The sequence below is a fragment of the Xyrauchen texanus genome, chromosome 29, assembly GCF_025860055.1.
Source record: "Xyrauchen texanus isolate HMW12.3.18 chromosome 29, RBS_HiC_50CHRs, whole genome shotgun sequence".
Taxonomy (NCBI): Eukaryota; Metazoa; Chordata; class Actinopteri; order Cypriniformes; family Catostomidae; genus Xyrauchen; species Xyrauchen texanus.
Window position 1 is genome coordinate 41,426,857 of NC_068304.1, and position 24,649 is coordinate 41,451,505.

Genomic DNA, 24,649 nt, shown 5'->3' on the forward strand with positions numbered 1-24,649 from the left:
TGTGCTGAGTTCAATAGAAATCTGTGCTGAGTTTAATAGAATTCTGTGTTGAGTTTAATAGAATTCTGTGTTGAGTTTAATAGAATTCTGTGTTGAGTTTAATAGAATTCTGTGCTGAGTTTAATAGAATTCTGTGCTGAGTTTAATAGAATTCTGTGCTGAGTTTAATAGAATTCTGTGTTGAGTTTAATAGAATTCTGTGTTGAGTTTAATAGAATTCTGTGCTGAGTTTAATAGAATTCTGTGTTGAGTTTAATAGAATTCTGTGCTGAGTTTAATAGAATTCTGTGTTGAGTTCAATAGAATTCTGTGCTGAGTTCAATAGAATTCTGTGCTGAGTTTTGTGCTTTGTTTGCCCTTTAGAAGGTAAACATTTAAAAAATGACTTAAGGGTGAAAGGGTTTAATAATCTATATTTTAATATATTTAAAATCTGTTTCTGGGACCAGGCTAAAACAGTCAAATCTATTGTGACGAGGAGGAGGACGGTTAGCCCCAATCGGGCTAATCGGTCGAGGAGAGGGGTAAGTGCAGCGGGCAGTTCAAGAGAGAGAGAGAGAGAGCCACACGCAGCTGCCGTGTGTGTGTGTGCGTGTGTGTGCGTGTTTATGTTTTGTGTCTTTATTTTCATTAAACATTATTTTGACGGTTCAGCCGGTTCCCGCCTCCTCCTTTCCCAACCTTAACCTTGTTACATACACACATAAAACACATTCGGAAAGTACCACAAATAAATTATTCCAAGTCAGTTTTAATGAGACCTTCATATAACAACATCAACAACAAAAAGTTGAAATCTGTTGATTTTTAACATTAACCCTTGGGACAGGAAAGTGCCCGACAATGAAGAAACACCCATATACTGCGTGTCTTTGCTCCCCCGAGTTTTGAAATGATTCAGTGCAAGTAATCAATTCACCGAATTTAATAATGGCATTTTAGCTACTGTTGTTTAATCTATATGCAATTAAAACAAGACTATAATGAAGACACACCCAAAATCCCTCTGTGTAAATCATCTTTAATACCTTCTCACATCCTGCCAAACACACTGTAACACGTATCTGCCATTGAAAAGGAGGCTACACAGTGCACACTTTGAAGTGTCATCTGTCCGGTGACTCTTGTGACTTCATGAAAGAGGAAACGGGCCATCACATGCGTAGACATGGGAAGTATTCCACCAGGATCTGCAGGGTGTCAAAGGGTCAAATTGGGCTGTTTTCGACATTCCAGTTGGCACAGTATCATTTCCAGTGCCGTGTGCTCGAGGCCGTGAGAGAGAGCGATCGGAGGTGGTGGAACGCTCGACTGTGACAGAGCTCAACGCCAATTACTTGGTGACAACTGGCCGGGATCAGGCCTCATTGCGTGGTGTGACCTTTGACCTTCTAGTGCTCGCCTGATGATGAAAACTCTTAACCTCCACAGCCAAAGACACGAGTAACGGCTGTTCTTTAAAGAGACTGCCGACCCGATTAAGCTGCGAGAGCGGGCAACTGGCCTAAAATGACAAATGAACAGCAGCCGTATCATTAACTCTTTAGTGAGCGATTAAGTGTCATTAAGTCTGTCTGCCTATGTATTGTATCTATAGTTTTGTATTATATATATAGTTCTGTGTGAATGTTTTAGGCACATAAGATGTTTCACAAAAGCATTTGTCTTTAGATGGTTATTTATATCTTCAGCTTTAGTGTGTCAATATAAATATAAATGTTAGACTCTTCTCATCAACTGACGTTTGGTCGACTATCAGGGGGCAGCTCGAGTTTATTCAATCAAAAAAATTATAATTTGTGGACAACTACTATTTTGGATAAAACTAAAATCTCTGAATTGTTCAGAATCTATTATTTATTATTATTATTTTTTTTTTTCATATTTCGAATTGTTTTCTATCAAATAAATCCATGCAGTTTGGGGGAGAGAGAGAGCCACAAGCAGCTGCCGTGAGTGTGCGTGTTTGTGTGTGTCCCCAATGGCGGAGGACAAGTCTCAGTTGCCTCCGCTTCTGAGACCGTCAATCGGTGCATCTGATCACGTGACTCGTTGTGCATGACACCGCGGAGACTCACAGCATGTGGAGACTCATGCTACTCTCCACGATCCACACACAACTCACCACACGCCCCATTGAGAGAACCACTAATCACCACCACGAGGAGGTTACCCCATGTGACTCTACCCTCCCTAGCAACCGGGCCAATTTGGTTACCCCATGTGACTCTACCCTCCCTAGCAACCTGCCCAATTTGGTTACCCCATGTGACTCTACCCTCCCTAGCAACCAGGACAATTTGGTTACCCCATGTGACTCTAACCTCCCTAGCAACCGGCCCAATTTGGTTGCTAAGGAGACCTGACTGGAGTCACTCAGCACGCCCTGGATTCAAACTCACGACTCCAGGTGTGATAGTCAGCGGCAATACTCGCTGAGATACCCAGACAACCCCAGGACAATACTTTATTAACATTTTCCAAACTCCACAGTATAAAGACAGAAATTCTCTCAAATAGCTCCAATTGATTCACTGAGTGAGTTTACGTGCTCTTTAAAAAGTCTGATTTCAGTCGGACTAAAACAATAATTCAACTTTTAAAAATGTAATGTAGTCTGACTTTTCTAAATTGATCAAACAAGACCTAGATTATGCCATTATAGATCAGTTCCGTACATATCAATCGCTCCGCAATAGTGCTCGACTTTATGCACGTGCTCCGAGTAACTGAGGTGCCACGCGGCGTGTATTCAACCCAGAAGTCAAAAGTGATCTTCCATATGCCCGAATTCCCTCGGCAGACTTTAACACCATCCACTGTGACAGCTTTGGGCTGAAAGATGTGGCGCTCAATCACAATGTTTATTCAGAACTCAGCTTTTAACCATTTTTATTGGCAATTCGGTTTGAAGCGATCTTATAGCATGGCTATCATGATTGTTCTCCCTTTGAAGTGCCCTTCAGAGGCTGATTTATCTCGTTTGTAACACAGGGACACATGGCGAGTGCCATTTTTGGATCAGTCTGTAAACCGTTCACACCTGTGACTCTTTGATGTGCCTGTGATTATTATTCTTTTGTCCAATGACTAATCCTCCTATCTGTCCGCCATAGTAACACTCACATCACCCAATAAATGCCTTTCTTTAAAGAACAAACAAGTATAAAAAAACATTAAGGGTAACATACACTATGGCCAAGGTTAGCATGCTAGCAGTAGTGCTAAGAATTCAGGGTGTAAACATTACAAATTACACATTATCTACCGCATTTATCTTACTTTCAATTAACATCGAGTGGTCACAACAGCTGTTACAGATCTCATGTGGATTCCATTCATAGAATGAGGCACAAAGCATGAATTTGATTAAATATGCAGCCTGAAGCAAATGACTGGTACAGACGCAGAACTGTGTAAGTATTCAGACCAGGAATACTACCTTTCTTCAAACTATTTGATTGCGCATGATGTCATATACATGGACAGAGACATGAAGACTGTAGCTCGACTCCCGCTGTGGTTTGATTAAAACGGCCCATGTAAACATACTAAGATAGTTTGAACTGACTCGCAGAAATAGACGGAACTTATGAACGCTAACGTCATTTTTGCTGCTGAAGTTTAAAGCTGAAGTCGTTTCTGCGACACTAGCGCCAACGAATGGAATTGCAAAAAAAACGTTCTTTTCAAAACAGCTTTCTGAATATGCCCCCGGCCTGCCGTTGGTTGAACAAAGAATAAACGAGCTAATGCATTGGTTGAGTAATGTTGGTGGGCGGGGTCTAAACATAATAGGCTATTGCTCAAGTGATCAGAGTTTTCCCAGTGGTTGACTCGTACATTACAACTGGTCCCCTGAATCCGGAGCATGTGATTACATCATCCGTCTAATCACACGCTCTCATACTCGCAAATTGCAAGACGACAGTCGTCAGGAAACAACGACCAAATAAATGTAACATCTGTTTATGCAGTTGTGCATTGTAGCCAATCACAGACATTTGTCTCAAGTCATTTGCTACATTTCTGTGTATAATTTGTTTAAAATTTGAATAACAGCTTTGTATTGTGTGCTTCTATGGAGTGCCAATGTTAAGTTGACGAGTCTTGATTTAATGATGTATAAAACGGCAGTAAATTAATTCAGGAACATGTTTTGGATGGGAATAAAGCATAAAGTTGATCCACCCCAAAATAAGTATTTTCATGTCAATTCTATTTATTACGACAGCAAGCCATATTTAAACAGACCTTATCGATAATAAGTTATCTCAAGATCAATAGGCTGGTCTACTTTGATAGTTTCACAGGGGTTTTGGGCTCTTCACTGCGGACAGACCGGCTAAGACCGGCTAAGACCAGCTAAGACCAGCAACACACCTTCGGTTTGCCAGTTATTTGCATTTCCAGCAATGAAAGACAATGAGTGCAATAGAGTGAACATGTGAAACAAAACTCAACCCCATTTGTTCAAAACAGATTATAGTGTTTTGAATGGAAATTCAGCACTGACTTGAGTATTAAATTGGTGAACGGGCTTACCTTATCAGAGTACACGAAGAACAGAATGAGCAAAATCAGCTCAGCCAGCAAAATAATCAGCAAGACGATGAAGAACTGCAAGAGGAAAATACACAAAGAGAGAATGAGTGATGGCGTTGAGAGAGAGAGGCACGTCTATATGAATTATCACTCTCTCTCACTCTCATTCTATTGCACTTCTTCAGCTAAATATTTATACAGTCTTCTACACAGCATGCGCTTGTCAGTCGGTAAACATTATTTCGTTGAGTGCTTGATATACACTGATGACCGCTGCTGTCAAATTCCATCTGAGGCGCACATTCGGCCCATCTGAAAGTCTTTAAGATGCTTGTTTATTAAACCGCAGCACAGACAGTTCCACACAATAAGTTTACCGTATTCCCTTTCATCATTAAATGGACAGAGCGCTTGTGTTTGGCCCCGTCGACCACTGAATGGCAAAGTATGTGTGTATATGTCTGCGCTGTCATGTCACTTCCTGTACTCGCCACTCTGGCAATATGTGGTAAATAGTTTGCACTTATATAGCGCTTTTTTAACCTTAGCGGTGATCAAAGCGCTTTACACTGTGACTCATTCACATACACTCACTCACTCACTCACTCACTCACTCACTCACTCACTCACTCACTCACTCACTCACTCACTCACTCACTCACAAACACACACACTCACACAAACTCACTCTCTCTCACACTCTCTCACACACTCACTCACTCACTCACTCACTCACTCACTCACTCACTCACTCACTCACACACTCACTCACTCACTCACTCACACACTCACTCACTCACTCACTCACTCACACACTCACTCACTCACACACTCACTCACTCACTCACTCACACACACAAACACACACCCCAATGATGGCCGACCCGCTGTACCACCTGAGCAACAGCCGCCCCAAATGTGCCACATATATAGATGTGAACAGTGCAAAGGCTTTGAGTTTGCTTCCGTCCCAGACATCTGGTGGCGACAAAACTACATCAGATGGAGCAAGACGGGGCAGACTGGATTGCTAAGATCTCAAACCCACAATGCTAAAGTCTTCTCTGATGTCTCTCTCTTCCCTCAGACTCGGGGACGAGCGCTATAAACGGCACAGCTAGCTAACGGTAAAGGTCAGGCAATTCCAATGTACACCCGTCCCATATAATAGGCATTTAGGAAAGCTGAAGAATTAGAGATTGACATTAAAAAGTAATGATATGAAAGCATGGGGATGAAGATGGGTTTGACTAGAGCAGTATTTCTCAATCCTGGGGTCAGACTCATGAAAATCGTCTTATGAATGAAATTAAGAAAGTTCTATTTGAGCCATAATGTGCGTTAACTCGAGATCTACAGCAGAAACCTGGAGCGCAAAGATGAGACTTATTTACAGCATTCAGATATGCATTATATTGACAATATGTTACAATACGCAGCCGTAGTTCATAGTTATACCTTAAAGTAATATACAAGTATATAACACATGATATTGGGTGATTGTGATGTGTTTTAATTAGGGCTGTCGATTTAACGCGTTAATAACGTGCGATTAATTTGAAAAATTAACGCGTTAAATAAATTAACGCACTTTAATCGCAATGATTAACTGAGAAATGCTTGTAGTACCACCTGTTTACTCCAGAGGGCAGTAAGTGAAACTTCAGCTGTGTGAGCAACACACAGTTTAAACAGTGAAGAAAACAATTTCTTGCGTTCAAAACACATGATGGAGCGCAAATGCGATCTTTAAGGGATCTTAAGATGTGATTAAGATTGATATTAAACTATATTTAACTCGACACGGTGATCTAAACATTTTATGTTTATGACTCAACACACCCGAGACGCGACACAAGCACGTCTGATGCAGGTCGTACGGTCTTTACCTCATACATATTTAATTACCAGCGAGGTTAAGGAGGTGTCCTTTAAACTGTTACACCATTTTTACCCCGTCAATCAAAGAAACATGCTCCTGAAATAGATCCACTCCTTCTGTAATGCTGTAGATGAAACGTTTGTTTGTTTGTTTGTACCTCTATTTTAACTAGTTTTTTTTGCTTTATAAAGACGCTTTTATTTGGTTTTCCCAGATTTGATAACTTAAGTTAATATTTTCTGATTAATCTGTTTATTTTTCTTGCCAAGTTTTTAATACATAAGTGTACATTTATGTCTATAAAGCCCCTATTTGCACTTTTTGTAAAGACTTGAAATATTATTTAAATACTCTTTGTACCTCCAACAACTCCAGCATTGAACACCATTACACTAATGAATATAATGTCATTATTGTCAAATATATCTGTAGGATTGTGGACGTCCCAAACAAGCCCTCATAATAAATCTCTGATTGATAAATTCACTTGTGTAATGGATTACTGTGAACTGTGTGTCAATGATTGACTTATGATCAATAATATGGGAGTAAACAATACATTGTATTATAAAGACACTTATTATATCGCCTTATCAATGATGAACTCTTCTGCTACAAGAATGTAATGCATTTTAATTATCGGAATATTTTGTTTTATATTATATATATATATATATATAATTTTTAAATATTTAAAGATAATTAAAGTATATAGTAATAGTTTAGTAATAAAGTATAATTATTTCATCATTATATATTGAATTATTGTTATATGAGGATCTTTCTCAGCAAATATTTGTATATGCGATTAATCACGATTAATTAATCAGGACATCATGTAATTAATTCGATTAAAAATTGTAATCGATTGACAGCCCTAGTTTTAATACATGATAATTTAAATATTTAATATTCAACTAATATTTATCACTATGTCTACCTGTTGATAAGCATTATAATGTATTATAACTGGTTACAATTATTCACAAAAACATACAACAGATTAAAAGGTGTTATTTTAAGGCTTCATCTACCTTCATAAACATACATATACTGTACAGGCTTCATTTAAAGTGTTACCAAATAGTTTTGTACTGACAATTCAATTTATTATCTAGTTAAAATGCTCGTTTTTGATATCAGGGATGCACTTACGACTAGTGAAAGTGTTTTTTTATTGCAGTAATACATTTATATTAGTAAAAGTGTCAATTCTTGATGTATAAATGACATCATTACTTGCATAATTTTGTAAAAAAATATATATATTTTTGTTGTCTGTGATCTGCCATCCAGTTGCATTCAAAACACAATTACAGATATCTACAAATAACTTCCAAATTGACATATCAGCAATGCACTTTTTGCACATTGATAATTGCATTGTAGTAATCATGTCAAGATGTAAAGCATCAACAATAGTCCATAGACTGAAAAGTGCACTAAAACATTCATTTGTGTTTCCACATTTCAGGCGAGAGAAATGAGAAGTGTGTAGGTGTGTCATAACTCACGCTCAGAAGCAGGCACTTGTTTTCCTTTATGGCGCCCAGGCAACCGAGGAAGCCCGTCACCATGACGATGGCTCCTATAGCGATGATCATGTTGGCAGCGGAGAGGGAGGGGAATGACGGGGAGAAGGTGGCGAAGCTGCCCTGAGACACAGACAGCCAGATTCCAACCCCCAGCAGCCCACAGCCGCACAACTGCAGAGACAAACAACACACGATCAGATATCGATCATTCAACATTCACGATGCACCACATAAACTCCGTGAAGTGCAGACAGCCACAAAAAGAGTACAATGTTCTGGCCTCAAGCTGTCTGTTTAGTCTGCAGGGGCCCGTCAGAAGATTTAACGGTGGAGTGTGTAAGTTTTGTGCCGCTAGCACCAACAAACAGAGTCAAAACGCAAACACACACCACTGGTTGAACCTCTACGTGGACTGATTAATCGTTACCGACAGCTGCTAATGAAACTATCGGTAAGCAGTGAAAATAAACAGATAGTTTGCTAATGGTTTTTCCCCGTAAACAACTTGTGTGTCGTAATTCATGATATTTATCCTCACTTGGTTATTGTTATTTTTATTAGATATTCAAGTATTTTACATTGAAATGGGGCATGTCAAATAATTAAATAATAAAAAGATAATAATATAGATGTATAGAAAAATAAATAAATCTTATAATGATTTAGCATGAATCAATAAGGACTCTGAGCTAGTTACAAACATGAGGCTAGCCATGCTTCCTTGGCCAACCACATCTCTCTTCTTCTACCACTCACCTGGTTATATACACAATAATAGAGCGTGTTGACTCCCCCTAGTGGTGGGTGGTAGAATTACACCTGGAGTAACAGTAACAGGTTGTGATACATTTACATTTATGCATTTGGCAGACGCTTTTATCCAAAGCGACTTACAGTGCAGTTATTACAGGGACAATCCCCCCGGAGCAACCTGGAGTTAAGTGCCTTGCTCAAGGACACAATGGTGGTGGCCGTGGGGTTAGAACCAGCAACCTTCTGATTAACAGCCCTGTGCTTTAGCCACTACGCCACCACTGATTGTTACGAGCAGCAGTCATTATAGAGATCCATGGAGTCATCTATTCTTCAATCTACAGATATTTAAATGTGAAGATCTGGTGGATTTAATTATGCATAAATCATACAAGCGTTTATTACCAAAAAATAAATAAAATGTACATGTACATATAAATGTACAAAATAGTTTGTCATGAGAGAGAGTCATTAGAATTTGAAAAAGGAGAGTTCAGAATGATGTGGAATAAAAGTGTAATTATAGAACATGCTTAAAATGAATATAAATGGTGTAAAACAATTAATACATTTAAAAGAATGTTTAAAATTGAGGTGTTTAAAAAGTATGAAAGAATGGGTGGATAGGAACATTGTGTTTGTATAAAGGTATATGTCATGTATATAGAAAATAAGCAGTTATCGTAAATGGTGAGTATTGTTAAGTTTGATTCAAATTAATAATTATTTACATGTTGCAAAGCCATCTTGCTCTTTTACGTTTTCTTTGTTAACTTCAATGCGTTGTGATATTGACTGAAAATGGGAATATTGAAATATAGAATAAAGAAAAAAATGAAGAATAAAATAAAGAAAAAAGACGATGCTGGTTCGATTGCATACATTAAATATGTGTAAATGCACATTTATCAGGGCTTAATGGGTAATCTGGCAAACTGGGCAATTTCCCGGTGGGCTAACACACTTTGGGGCCGATACGGTGCGGACTGGCCATAGTGAGAACCGGGCCGGCCGCGAAACGGGCTGAATGGGCCCAACATTTGGGGCAGTTTCTCTTCCCAGTCCACCCCTGCAACTTATATATATATTATACTGCATTTTAAACTAAATTAAAAAAAGGCCCAAATACATTATTGAACGTTTAGTTTTTAATAACCTTTGAAGATTTTTTTAGCTCACGTTAATTTTGACAGACAGTGTCCCATAAGAAAAGGGAAGGAAATAATTATTTATGATGTATAATTGCTGGACATTAAAGGCATGCTATCAATTACAATTTACTCTTGATGTATTACGTCTCATATTTGTTAAATCACAATGTTTACTTCATAGTGTACATACTGTAGTATGGTGTAGGTTATTGTAAGAGTCTTTTATTTCCCTGTGTATGTCAGGCATATTTCTAGTTCAAATGTCCTGCATTACTGACCAAACCTTCCATTTTAGGTGGTTAATATTGGGATTTTGGTTGCAAAATCATGCATCTGGGATTTCATTCATTTTGGGCTCTTGTTGTCTCCATGTCTGTGCCCGTCACAGTAAGGAAAGATTACAAACATTTGAACACATCCAAACAAAAACGAAACAGCCCATTTATGGATTATCAGCTTTTCTCACCACATTAGTTATTATATAGTCACAATCTAACATAAATAGACCAGTAGAGCAAATTTAAGACATAATAATCCAATGTTCCCCAGTTTGCCATGCTGACGGTTTCCTCCAGAGGGCACACACCCCCCCTGCCATCTCTGTCCCTGGAGGCACAACATCATCACTCAGCTCAGAACACTTTCCAATGACGGCTGTGTGTATGTGAGTGTGCAGACGCCAGAGTGAGCAAGTCCAGCTGTGTGTATATATGACTGCGCTGGAGGATCTGCAACGTTTACAGGGGATTCTGATTGACAATGCTGAGAGGAGAGGCTGTTTCTCCATCAATCACAGATGAGGGCACAACAGATAGAGACGAAGTGATGCCCGCAAAGCTGATGAGAACGGGCAGCCTGACATTTCCATCACTGAGATTGGAACGCAATCTCCTCATGGATGACAAATCACGCAAGGCTGTTAATTGTCAGGCGCCTCAAAACACATCACAAGTGTCTTCAGCGTGAACGCTGTCGCTGAAGAGTTAGCATGTTCGACAGCCATCCCACCATGCAAAGGAAACTCAAGGTATGCACATCCTCGAGTTTTCAGACGATGTAAATAATTCAGCGATTTTACGTACAGTCACATAAATGAGGCGGTTAGCAGAAGCGGCTGACAGCAACTTAGAGAACGAAGCAGAGAGACACGTAGATGGTGTGTATCTTACGCTAGGCAGGTTAAAAGTGAGCGCTGATGCCATGTTTGGTGAGGGAGCACTTTAGCCCGAGGCTGACGACCATTCTTAATGCCCTGCGAGGACGAGAAATGTAATCAAAATGCATCAATATCCACTCTGATGAAGCAGTGCGCCGTCGAGTAACCTGAAAGGAAGCTGAAGCTGTAAACCTCACTCAGTCACGGCTGTAATTCATTTGACATGAAAAAAGAAACGTGAGAATGTGGGCACAGTTTACAGCTGGTATGAAGATGTGTTTTGGGCGATCCATTTGAAATGGGGCAATTTACGCTTGGTCACTCCATGCGATTTTGCATGAGAAGACCATATGTAAATGCCCTCAAAGACGGATTCGAGATGGATATAAATCCAATCACACTCTGGAGATGGTGTGAGACGAATTCCTGACAAAACTCGGCCAATCGTAAATGCATATGACTGTTCAATTCACATACAGTACTGACATACTGTATGTGAATTTACTCCACCCAAACATCGATAAGTAAACATGGGAAATGCTTAAAATAAAAGCTGATGCGTGTACACATGCGTGCACTGTGCAACGTCATCTGGAATCAAATAATAAATAACATATTTTAAACTGGCTGTTCAGCATTATCACAATCACGGATGTACTTTTTTAGTTAGACAGCAATTTGTAAATTAAGAGTCAGATCTGAACATTTTCAAAAGCACTAATAAACACATGCATGAGAACAACTTCTGTCTGTTTCAGATGAGACACACACACATCTGAAGCTCAGTTAATACAGCTACTCAACTATAATACCGGAGAATTCTGAACTTAACATCATGTTTGTGTTTACATTAATAATAATAATAATAATAATAATAGTCTTTTCTGACTAAATACATTTCCATAATTTTTTTTTGGGCTAAAAAGCACATCAAACTAAAGCTGATGGAAACACACATTATCGCTAAAATGTCACAAATGTCATATAAAAATCATATTTTTCTGTTTAACTCAAGCGCATAAACTCTATGTTGAAACATCAAATGTCACGAAAAACTGGTTTGGAAAAAACGTTTTGTCAATAAAATTGGCATTAACACATAAATGTAGTGTCACATGACAGAGTTTGCCCCAATTGTTAGCCTGTGTTACCATGACGACAGTACTGAAAGCCAATTTATTGTACATGATTATGGATTGACCTTTACGGCATATAGAACCAATCTGCAAACGTGACACTTCCAGGACTGCCAAACCCTAACCCTAACCCTGACATAACCCTAAAATAACGCAAACATAACTCTAACATAGCCCAAACATAGCCCAAACATAACCCTAACATAGCCCAAACATAGCCCTAACATAACACTAACATAACCCAAACATAACCCTAACCCTATAACCATAAAATAACCCTAAAATAACCCAAACATAACCCTAACATAGCCCAAACATAGCCCAAATATAACCCTAACATAACCAAAACATAACCCTATAATAACTCTAACCCTAACCCTAAAATAACCCAAACATAACCTTACAATCCTAACATAACACAAACATAACCCTAAAATAACCCAAACATAACCTTACAATCCCAACATAACACAACCATAACCCTATAACCCAAACATTACCCAAAAATAAACCTATAACCTAACAAAACCCAAACATAACCCTAAAATCACCCTAACTTAACACAAACATAACCCAAACATAACCCTAAAATAACCTTAACCCTAACCCTAAAATAACCCAAACATAACCTTACAATCCTAACATAACCCAAACATAACCCTATAACCCTAACATAACCCAAACATAACCCTAAAATAACACAACCATAACCCTATAACCCAAACATTACCCAAACATAACCCTATAACCCAAACATTACCCAAACATAACAGTAAAATAACCCAAGCATATCCCTAAAATAACCCAAACATAACCCTAAAATAACCCAAAAATAACCCTAACACAACATAACCCAAACAAAGCCCTATAACCTTAATATAACCCAAACATAACCCTAAAATAAACCTAAATAACCCTATAACCTAACCCTTACCCTAACATAAAGCAAACAAAATCCTAACATAAGCCAAACATAACCCTATAATCCTAACATAACCCAAACATAACCCTATAACCCAAATATAACCCTATAATCCAAACATAACCATAAAATAACCCAAACATAACCTTAAAATAACCCAAACATAGCCCAAAAATAACCCTATAACCCTAACAAAACACAAACATAACCCTATAACCCTAAAATAATGCAAACATAACCCAAACATAACCCTTATATAACCCAAACATAACCCTATAACCCTAACATAACCCAAAAATAACCCTAAAATAACACTAAATTAACGCTAACATAACCCAAACATAACCCTAAAATAACACAAAAATAAAATTATAACCCAAACATTACACAAAAATAACCCAAACATTACCCAAACAAAACCCCAAAATAACCCAAACATAACCCAAACATAACCCAAACATAAACATAAAATAACCCTACCATAACATAACCCAAACATAACCCTATAAACCTAACATATCCCAAACATAAACCGAACATAACCCAAAATAGCCCAAACATAACCCAAACATAGCCCAAAGATAACCCAAACATAGCCCAAACATAGCCCAAACATAACTCAAACATAACCATAAAATAACCCAAATATAACCCTAAAATAACACAACAATAACCCTATAACCCAAACATTACCCAAACATAACCCTAAAATAACCCAAACATAACCCTAAAATAACCCTAATATAACCCTAACATAACATAACCCAAACATAACCCTATAACCCTAACATAACCCAAACATAACTCTAAAATAACCCTAACATAACCCTATAACCCAAACATAATCCTAACATAGCCCAAATATAACCCAAACATAACCATAACATAACCCTAACAAACCCAAATATAACCCAAACGTAACCCTAACATAACCCTAACATAACCCAAACATAACCCTAAAATAACCCAAATATAACCATAAAATAACCCAAACATCACCTTAAAATAACCCAAACATAACCCAAAAATAACCCTATTACCCTAAAAAAACCCAAACATAACCCTAAAATAACCCAAACATAACCCTAAAATAACCCAAACATAACCCTAAAATAACAAAACCATAACACTATAACCCAAACATTACCAATAAATAACCCAAACATTACCAAAAAATAACCCTAGAAAAACCCAAATATAACCCTAAAATAACCCAAATATAACCCAAAAATAACCCAAACATAACCCTAAAATAACACAACCATAACACTATAACCCAAACATTACCCAAAATAACCCAAACATTACCCAAACATAACCCTAAATTAACACAACCATAACCCTATAACCCAAATATTACCTAAAAATAACCCTAAAATAACCCAAACATAACCCTAAAATAACACAAACATAACCCTAAAATAACCCAAACATAACCCTATAACCCAAACATAACCCTAAAATAACCCAAAAATAAACCTATATTACTAATATAACCCAAACATAACCCTAAAATAACCCAAACATATCCCTAAAATAACCCAAATTTAACCCAAACATAACCCTAAAATAACCCTAACACAACATCTACCAAACATAGCCCTATAACCTAACATAACCCAAACATAACCCTAAAATAACCCTAAAATAACCCTATAACCTAACCCTTACCCTAACATAACACAAACATAACCCCGACCCTAACCCTAACCTAACCCTAAAATAACACAAACATAACCCTATAATCCTAAACCTAACCCAAATATAACCCTAACATAAAGCAAACAAAACACTAACATAAGCCAAACATAACCCTATAATCCTAACATAACCCAAACATAACCCTATAACCCAAATAAAACCCTATAACCCAAACATAACCATAAAATAACCCAACCATAACCATAAAATAACCCAAACATAACCCCAAAATAACCCTATAACCCTAACAAAACCCAAACATAACCCTATAACCCTAAAATAATGCAATTATAACCCAAACATAACCCTTATATAACCCAAAAATAACTCTATAACCCTAACATAACCCAAACATAACCCTAAAATAACCCAAATATAACCCTAAAATAACACAACCATAAAACTATAACCCAAAAATAACCCAAAAATTACCCAAACAAAACCCAAAAATAACCCTAAAATAACCCAAACATAACCCTAAACTAACCCTAAAATAACCCAAACATAACCCTAAAACCCTAACATAGCCCAAACATAACCCAAAAATAACCCAAACATAGCACAAACATAACCCAAACAAAGCCCAAACATAGCGCAAACATAACTCAAACATAACCCTAAATTTCCCAAACTTAACCCAAATATAACCCTAAAATAACAAAACAATAACCCTATAACCCAAACATTACCCAAACATAACCCTAAAATAACCCAAACATAACCCAAACATAACCCTAAAATAACCCTAACATAACCCTACCATAACATAACCCAAACATAACCCTATAACCCAAACATAAACCTATAACCCTAACATAACCCAAACATAACCTTAAATAACCCTAATATAACCCTATAACCCAAACATAATCCTAACAAAGCCCAAATATAACCCAAACATAACCCTAACATAATCCAAACATAACCCTAACAAAACCCAAATATAACCCAAACATAACCCTAACATAACCCAAACATAACCCTAACATAACCCTATAACCCAAACATATCCATAACATAACCCTATAACAATAACATAACCCAAACATAACCCTAAAATAACCAAAACAGAACAATAAAATAACCCAAACAAAACCTTAAAATAACCCAAACATAACCCAAACATAACCTTAAAATAACCCAAACATAATCCAAAAATAACACAACCATAACACTATAACCCAAACATTACCCAAAAATAACCCAAACATTACCCAAACAAAACCCCAAACCTAACCCTAAATACCCAAACATAACCCTAAAATAACACAACCATAACACTATAACCCAAACATTACCCAAAAATAACCCAAACATTACCCAAACAAAACCCCAAAATAACCCGAAAATAACCCAAACCTAACCCAAACATAACCCTATAACCCAAACATAACCCAAACATAACCCAAACATAGCCCAAACATAACCCAAACATAGCCCAAACATAACTCAAACATAACCCTAAAATAACCCAAACTTAACCCAAATATAACCCTAAAATAACACAACAATAACCCTATAACCCAAACATTACCCAAATATAACCCTAAAATAACCCAAACATAACCCTAAAATAACCCTAACATAACCCTACCATAACATAACCCAAACATAACCCTATAACCCTAACATAACCCAAACATTACCATAAAATAACACAAACATAACCCTAAAATAACACAAACATAACCCAAACATAACCCTATAACCCAAACATAACCCTAAAATAACCCTAAATAAACCTATAATCCTAACATAACCCAAACATAACCCTAAAATAACCCAAACATAACCCTAATATAACCCTAACACAACATAACCCAAACATAGCCCTATAACCCTAACATAACCCAAACATAACCCTAAAATAACCCTAACACAACATAACCCAAACATAGCCCTATAACCCTAACATAACCCAAACATAACCCTAAAATAACTCTATAATAACTCCATAACCTAACCCTTACTATAACATAACCCAAACATAACCCTGACGCTAACCCTTACCTAACCCTAAAATAACACAAACATAACCCTATAATCCTAAACCTAACCCAAACATAACCCTAACATAAAGCAAACAAAACCCTAATATAAGCCAAACATAACCCTATAATCCTAACATAACCCAAACATAACCCTATAACCAAATATAACCCTATAACGCAAACATAACCCTAAAATAACCCTAACATAACCCTACCGTAACATAACCCAAACATAACCCTATAACCCTAACATAGCCCAAACATAACCCAAACATAACCCAAACATAGCCCAAACATAACCCAAACATAGCCCAAACATAACTCAAACAAAACCCTAAAATAACCCAAACTTAACCAAAATATAACCCTAAAATAACACAACAATAACCATATAACCCAAACATTACCCAAACATAACACTAAAATAACCCAAACATAACCCTAAAATAACCCTAATGTAACCCTACCATAACATAATCCAAACATAACCCTATAACCCTAACATAACCCAAACATTACCATAAAATAACACAAACATAACCCTAAAATAACACAAACATAACCCAAACATAACCCTATAACCCAAATATAACCCAAAATAAACCTATAATCCTAACATAACCCAAACATAACCCTAAAATAACCCAAAAATAACCCTAATATAACCCTAACACAACATAACCCAAACATAGCCCTATAACCCTAACATAACCCAAACATAACCCTAAAATAACCCTAACACAACATAACCCAAACATAGCCCTATAACCCTAACATAACCTAAACATAAGCCTAAAATAACTCTATAACCTAACCCTTACCCTAACATAACCCAAACATAACCCTGACGCTAACCCTTACCTAACCCTAAAATAACACAAACATAACCCTATAATCCTAAACCTAACCCAAACATAACCCTAACATAAAGCAAACAAAACCCTAATATAAGCCAAACATAACCCTATAATCCTAACATAACCCAAACATAACACTATAACCCAAATAAAACCTATAACGCAAACATAACCATAAAATAACCCAAACATAACCATAAAATAACCCAAATATAACCTTAAAATAACCCAACCATAACCCAAAAATAACCCTATAACCCTAACAAAACCCAAACATAACCCTATAACCCTAAAATAACACAAAAATAACCCAAACATAACCCTAACATAACCCAACCATAACCCTAAAATAACCCAAACATAATCCTAAAATAACACAACCATAAAACTATAACCCAAAAATTACCCAAAAATAAACCTAAAATAACCCAAACATAACCCTAAAATAACCCTAACATAACATAACCCAAACATAACCCTATAACCCTAACATAGCCCAAACATAACCCAAACATAATCCAAACATAGCCCAAACATAACCCTAACATAACCCAAACAAAGCCCAAACATAGCCCAAACATAACTCAAACATAACCCTAAAATAACCCAGACTTAACCCAAATATAACCCTAAAATAACACAACAATATCCCTATAACCCAAACATTACCCAAACATAACCATAAAATAACCCAACTATAACCCTAAAATAACCCTAACATAACCCTACCATAACATAGCCCAAATATAACCCAAACATAAACCCTAACATAACCCAAACATAATAATAACAAAACCCAAATATAACCCATACATAACACTAACATAACCCAAACATAACCCTAACATAACCCTATAACCCAAACATATCCATAACATAACCCTATAACCCTAACAAAACCCAAACATAACCCTAAAATAACCCAAACATAACCATAACATAACCCAAACATAACCTTAAAATAACCCAAACAGAACCCAAAAATAACCCTATAACCCTAAAAAAAAAACATAACCCTAAAATAACCCCAAATGAACGCAAACATAACCCAAACCTAACCCTAAAATAACCCAAACATAACCCTAAAATAACACAACCATAACACTATAACCCAAACATTACCCAAAAATAACCCAAACATTACCAAAAAAGAACCCTAAAATAACCCAATAATATAACCCTAAAATAACCCAAATATAACCTTAAAATAACCAAAACATAACCCTAAAATAACACAACCATAACACTATAACCCAAACATTACCCAAAATAACCCAAACATTACCCAAACATAACCCTAAAGTAACACAACCATAACCCTATAACCCAAACATTACCTAAACATAACCCTAAAATAACCCAAAAATAACCCTAAAATAACACAAACATAACCCTAAAATAACCCAAACATAACCCTACAACCAAAACATAACCCTAAAATAACCCAAAAATAAGCCTATAATCCTAATATAACCCAAACATAACCATAAAATAACCCAAACATAACCCTAAAATAACCCAAACATAAGCCTATAATCCTAACATAACCCAAACATAACCCTATAACTCTAACATAACCCTAAAATAACCCAAACTTCACCCAAACATAACCCTAAAATAACATCAATAACCCTATAACCCAAACATTACCCAAACATCACCCTAAGTTAACCCAAACATAACCCTAAAATAACCCTAACATAACTCTACCATAACTTAACCCAAACATAACCTTATAACCCAAACATAACACAAACATAGCTCAAACATAGCCCTAACACAACCAGAACATAGCCCAAACATAACCCAAACATAGCCCAAACATAACCCTAAAATAACCCAAACATAACCCTAAAATAACACAACAATAACCCTATAACCCAAACATAACCCTATAATAACCCAAACATAGCCCTAACATAACCAGAACATAGCCCAAACATAACCCAAACATAGCCCAAACATAACCCTAAAATAACCCAAACATAACCCTAAAATAACACAATAACCCTATAACCCAAACATAACCCTATAATAACCCAAACATAACCCTAACATAACCCAAACATAACCCTAAAACAACCCTAACAGAACCCTATAACCCAAACATAACCCTAACATAACCCATACATAACCCAAACATAACCCTAAAATAACCCAAACATAACCCTATAACCCAAACATAATCCTAACATAACCCAAATATAACCCAAAAATAACCCTAACATATCCCAAACATAACCCTAACATAACCCTATAACCCAAACATAACCATAACATAACTCTATAACCCAAACATAACCCTAAAATAACCCAAACATAACCCTAACCCTAACCTAACCCTAAAATAACAAAAAATAACCCTATAATCCTAACCCTAACCCAAACATAACAATAACATAACCCAAACATAACCCTAACATAAGCCAAACATAACCCAATAATCCTAACATAACCCAAAAATAACCCTATAACCCAAATATAACCCTATAACCCAAACATATCCCTACATAACCATAAAGTAACCCAAAAATAACCCTAAAATAACCCTATAATCCTAACATAACCCAAACATAACCCTATAACCCGAACATAACCTAAACATAATGCTAAAATAACCCTAACATAACGCAAACATAACCCAAACATAACCCTAAAATATCCCAAACATAACCCTAAAATAACCCAAACATTACCCAAACGTAAACCTAAAATAACCCAAATATAACCCTAAAATAACCCAAACATAACCCTAAAATAACCCAAATATAACCATAAAATATCCCAAACATAACCCTAAAATAACAACCATAACACTATAACCCAAACATTACCCAAAAATAACCCTAAAATAACCCAAATGTAACCCTAAAATAACCAAAACATAACCCTAAAATAACCCTAAAACTCTAAAATAACCCAAACATAACCCTATAACCCTAACATAAACCTAAAATAACCCTAACATAACCCTATAACCCAAACATAACCCTAAAATAACCCAAACATAACCCTAACCCTAACCTAACCCTAAAATAACACAAAAATAACCCTATAATCCTAACCCAAACATAACAATAACATAACCCAAACATAACCCTAACATAAGCCAAACATAACCCAATAATCCTAACATAACCCAAAAATAACCCTATAACCCAAATATAACCCTATAACCCAAACATATCCCTACATAACCATAAAGTAACCCAAAAATAACCCTAAAATAACCCTATAATCCTAACATAACCCAAACATAACCCTATAACCTGAACATAACCTAAACATAACGCTAAAATAACCCTAACATAACGCAAACATAACCCAAACATAACCCTAAAATATCCCAAACATAACCCTAAAATAACCCAAACATTACCCAAACGTAAACCTAAAATAACCCAAATATAACCCTAAAATAACCCAAACATAACCCTAAAATAACCCAAATATAACCCTAAAATATCCCAAACATAAACCTAAAATAACACAACCATAACACTATAACCCAAACATTACCCAAATATAACCCAAACATTACCCAAAAATAACCCTAAAATAACCCAAATGTAACCCTAAAATAACCAAAACATAACCCTAAAATAACCCTAAAACTCTAAAATAACCCAAACATAACCCTATAACCCTAACATAAACCTAAAATAAAACTAACATAACCCTATAACCCAAACATAACCCTAAAATAAACCCTAACTTACCGCAAATATAACCCAAACATAACCCTAAAATATCCCAAACATAAACCTAAAATAACACAACAATAACCCTATAACCCAATCATAACCCTAAAATAACCCAAATATAACCCTGAAATAACCCTAACATAACCCTATAACCCTAAAATAACCCAACCCAAACATAACCCAAGCATAACCCTAAAATAACACAACCATAACCCTATAACCCAAACATTACCCAAACATAACCCTAAAATAACCCAAACATAACCCTAAAATAACACAAAAATATTTCTATAATCCTAACATAACCCAAATATAACCATAAAATAACCCAAACATAAGCCTAAAATAACCCAAACATAACCCTATAATCCTAACATAACCCAAATATAACCCTATATCCCTAACATAACCAAAAATAACCCTAAAATAACCCAAACATAACACTATAATCCTAACATATCCTAAACATAACCCTAAAACCCTAACATAACCAAAACATAACCCTAAAATAACCCAAACATAACCCTAACATAACCCTATATCCCAAACATAACCCAAACATAACACTATAACCTAACAAAATCCAAACATAACCGAAACATAACCCTAAAATAACACAAAAATAACCCTAAAATAACCCTATAATCCTAACATAACCCAAACATAACCCTATAACCCGAACATAACCTAAATATAACGCTAAAATAACCCTAACATAACGCAAACATAACCCAAACATAACCTTAAAATATCCCAAACATAACCCTAAAATAACCCAAACATTACCCAAACGTAAACCTAAAATAACCCAAATATAACCCTAAAATAACCCAAACATAACCCTAAAATAACCCAAATATAACCCTAAAATATCCCAAACATAACCCTAAAATAACACAACCATAACACTATAACCCAAACATTACCCAAATATAACCCAAAAATTACCCAAAAATAACCCTAAAATAACCCAAATATAACCCTAAAATAACCAAAACATAACCCTAAAATAACCCTAAAACTCTAAAATAACCCAAACATAACCGTATAACCCTAACATAAACCTAAAATAACCCTAACATAACCCTATAACCCAAACATAACCCTAAAATAACCCTGACTTACCGCAAATATAACCCAAACATAACCCTAAAATATCCCAAACATAAACCTAAAATAACACAACAATAACCCTATAACCCAATCATAACCCTAAAATAACCTAAACATAAACCTAAAATAACCCTAACATAACCCTATAACCCAAACATAACCCTAAATTAACCCTAACTTACCACAAATATAAACCAAACATAACCCTAAAATATCCCAAACATAACCCTAAAATAACACAACAATAACCCTATAACCCAATCATAACCCTAAAATAACCCAAATATAACCCTAAAATAACCCTAACATAACCCTATAACCCTAAAATAACCCAACCCAAACATAACCCAAGCATAACCCTAAAAAAACACAACCATAACCCTATAACCCAAACATTACCCAAACATAACCCTAAAATAACCCAAACATAACCCTAAAATAACACAAAAATATTTCTATAATCCTAACATAACCCAAATATAACCATAAAATAACCCAAACATAAGCCTAAAATAACCCAAACATAACCCTATAATCCTAACATAACCCAAATATAACCCTATATCCCTAACATAACCCAAAAATAACCCTAAAATAACCCAAACATAACACTATAATCCTAACATAACCCAAACATAACCCTCAAACCCTAACATAACCAAAACATAACCCTAAAATAACCCAAACATAACCCTAAAATAACCCTATATCCCAAACATAACCCAAACATAACACTATAACCCTAACAAAATCCAAACATAACCGAAACATAACCCTAAAATAACACAAACATAACTCTAACATAATGCAAACATAACACAAACATAACCCTAAAATAACCCTAACATAACCCTATTACCCTAACATAACCCAAACATAACCCTATAACCCTAACATAACCCAAACATAACCCTAAAAAAACCCAAACATAAATCTAACCCTAACCCAACCCCTAAAATAACCCTAACATAACCCTAAAATAACCCTAAAATAACCCAAACATAACCCTATAACCCTAACATAACCCAAACATAACCCTAAAATAACCCTAACCCTAACCTAACCCAAACCCTAAAACAACACAAACATAACCCTATAATCCTAACCCTAACCCAAACATAACCCTAACATAACCCTAAAATAACCCAAACATATTAATGAGATCAGGCTGAAATGATTGGCCTCTATCAATGGGCCGCACACCTCTATCCCTCACAGCTTTCTTTCCTTTGCATCAAATTAAATCTAAGTTCCAAGTCCTCATGCCTTATGTCCTTGTGTAAGTCCAAACTTGTGTTGATTTGTGTTTGCCACACAATATATGAGCCTGTGTTAAATTCACCAGATGTTTTCCAGAACACTAGATTTTCAGGTCATGCACATTTTTGTGGGTAAATTCATGGTCTTATCTATTATTAAACAACAGAGCTTCTCAAAGACTAAACCACAGTGAGTCCATTCATCATGCAGAACTTGTATGTGTAACATTGACTGAAGGTCATCATCATTAATGTTAGCATGCGTCTTCTGCTTCAATACTGTTAAATAAAACAATCTTGTACAGTCAGAGCACGCCTGGAAACACTGACAAGGCAGCATAGCGGCCCCTCGGACGACCCCTCAGGCAGTGTGCAATTTGAGCTTATTTGCCTAGTTTGTAAAGCCTCTCCTCTGATGGAGAAGGGAGCCTGTGCCATTACATCAAAAACTCGAGGAAGAGACAGAGACAGAGTCACAGAACGTCAGGGAACACATTAGCGGCGAGAAAAAGAAAAAGACAGGTTTGGATGAATCGAACAGAGAAAGCCCAACAAAAGGACCTGAGTGTGCCAAGTGAGAGGTTCATAATGGTGCATTAGCAGTGTGTGCCTCGACAGGGACAGAAATGGAGGCTTTGTTCTTCTCTGATGAGTCTCACAGGTCTGAGGTACAAAAAGAGAGAGGAGATGAACGAAGAGAGATGTGCTCTAGTGAGCTGCCTATGGAGGTGGTATTTCAAAGACCCCATTTTTATAGCCAATGGTTTTTAATTACATTACACCAATGAACCATGAGAAAATAAACTGAGAGACTGTGGATCGGCCTCTGACTTGAGTTCACACTTGCATTGGACCATCTCCATGGACAGGCGTAAAAATGTAACACCCAACTGTGGGAAATCCACAATGTATCGTCGCTGAATATTAAAGCGTTGCAGGTCTCC

General features: G+C 36.2%; 1 protein-coding gene and 1 long non-coding RNA gene across 3 annotated transcripts in view; one reads left to right on the top strand and one right to left on the bottom strand.

The window, feature by feature from the left end:
• The window catches only part of LOC127622782 (uncharacterized), a 157,349-nt gene that overhangs the window by 39,890 nt on the left and 92,810 nt on the right, over positions 1-24,649 (top strand). The window lies entirely within an intron of this gene.
• The window catches only part of LOC127622763 (tetraspanin-9-like), a 130,428-nt gene that overhangs the window by 25,589 nt on the left and 80,190 nt on the right, over positions 1-24,649 (bottom strand). For both annotated transcript variants that reach the window (XM_052096845.1, XM_052096844.1), the window contains exons 2-3: positions 7,942-8,133; positions 4,546-4,620 (exon numbers count right to left, since the gene is read on the bottom strand). In XM_052096845.1, coding sequence (XP_051952805.1) covers positions 4,546-4,620; positions 7,942-8,133 — 267 coding nt within the window. The remainder of the gene's footprint in view (positions 1-4,545; positions 4,621-7,941; positions 8,134-24,649) is intronic.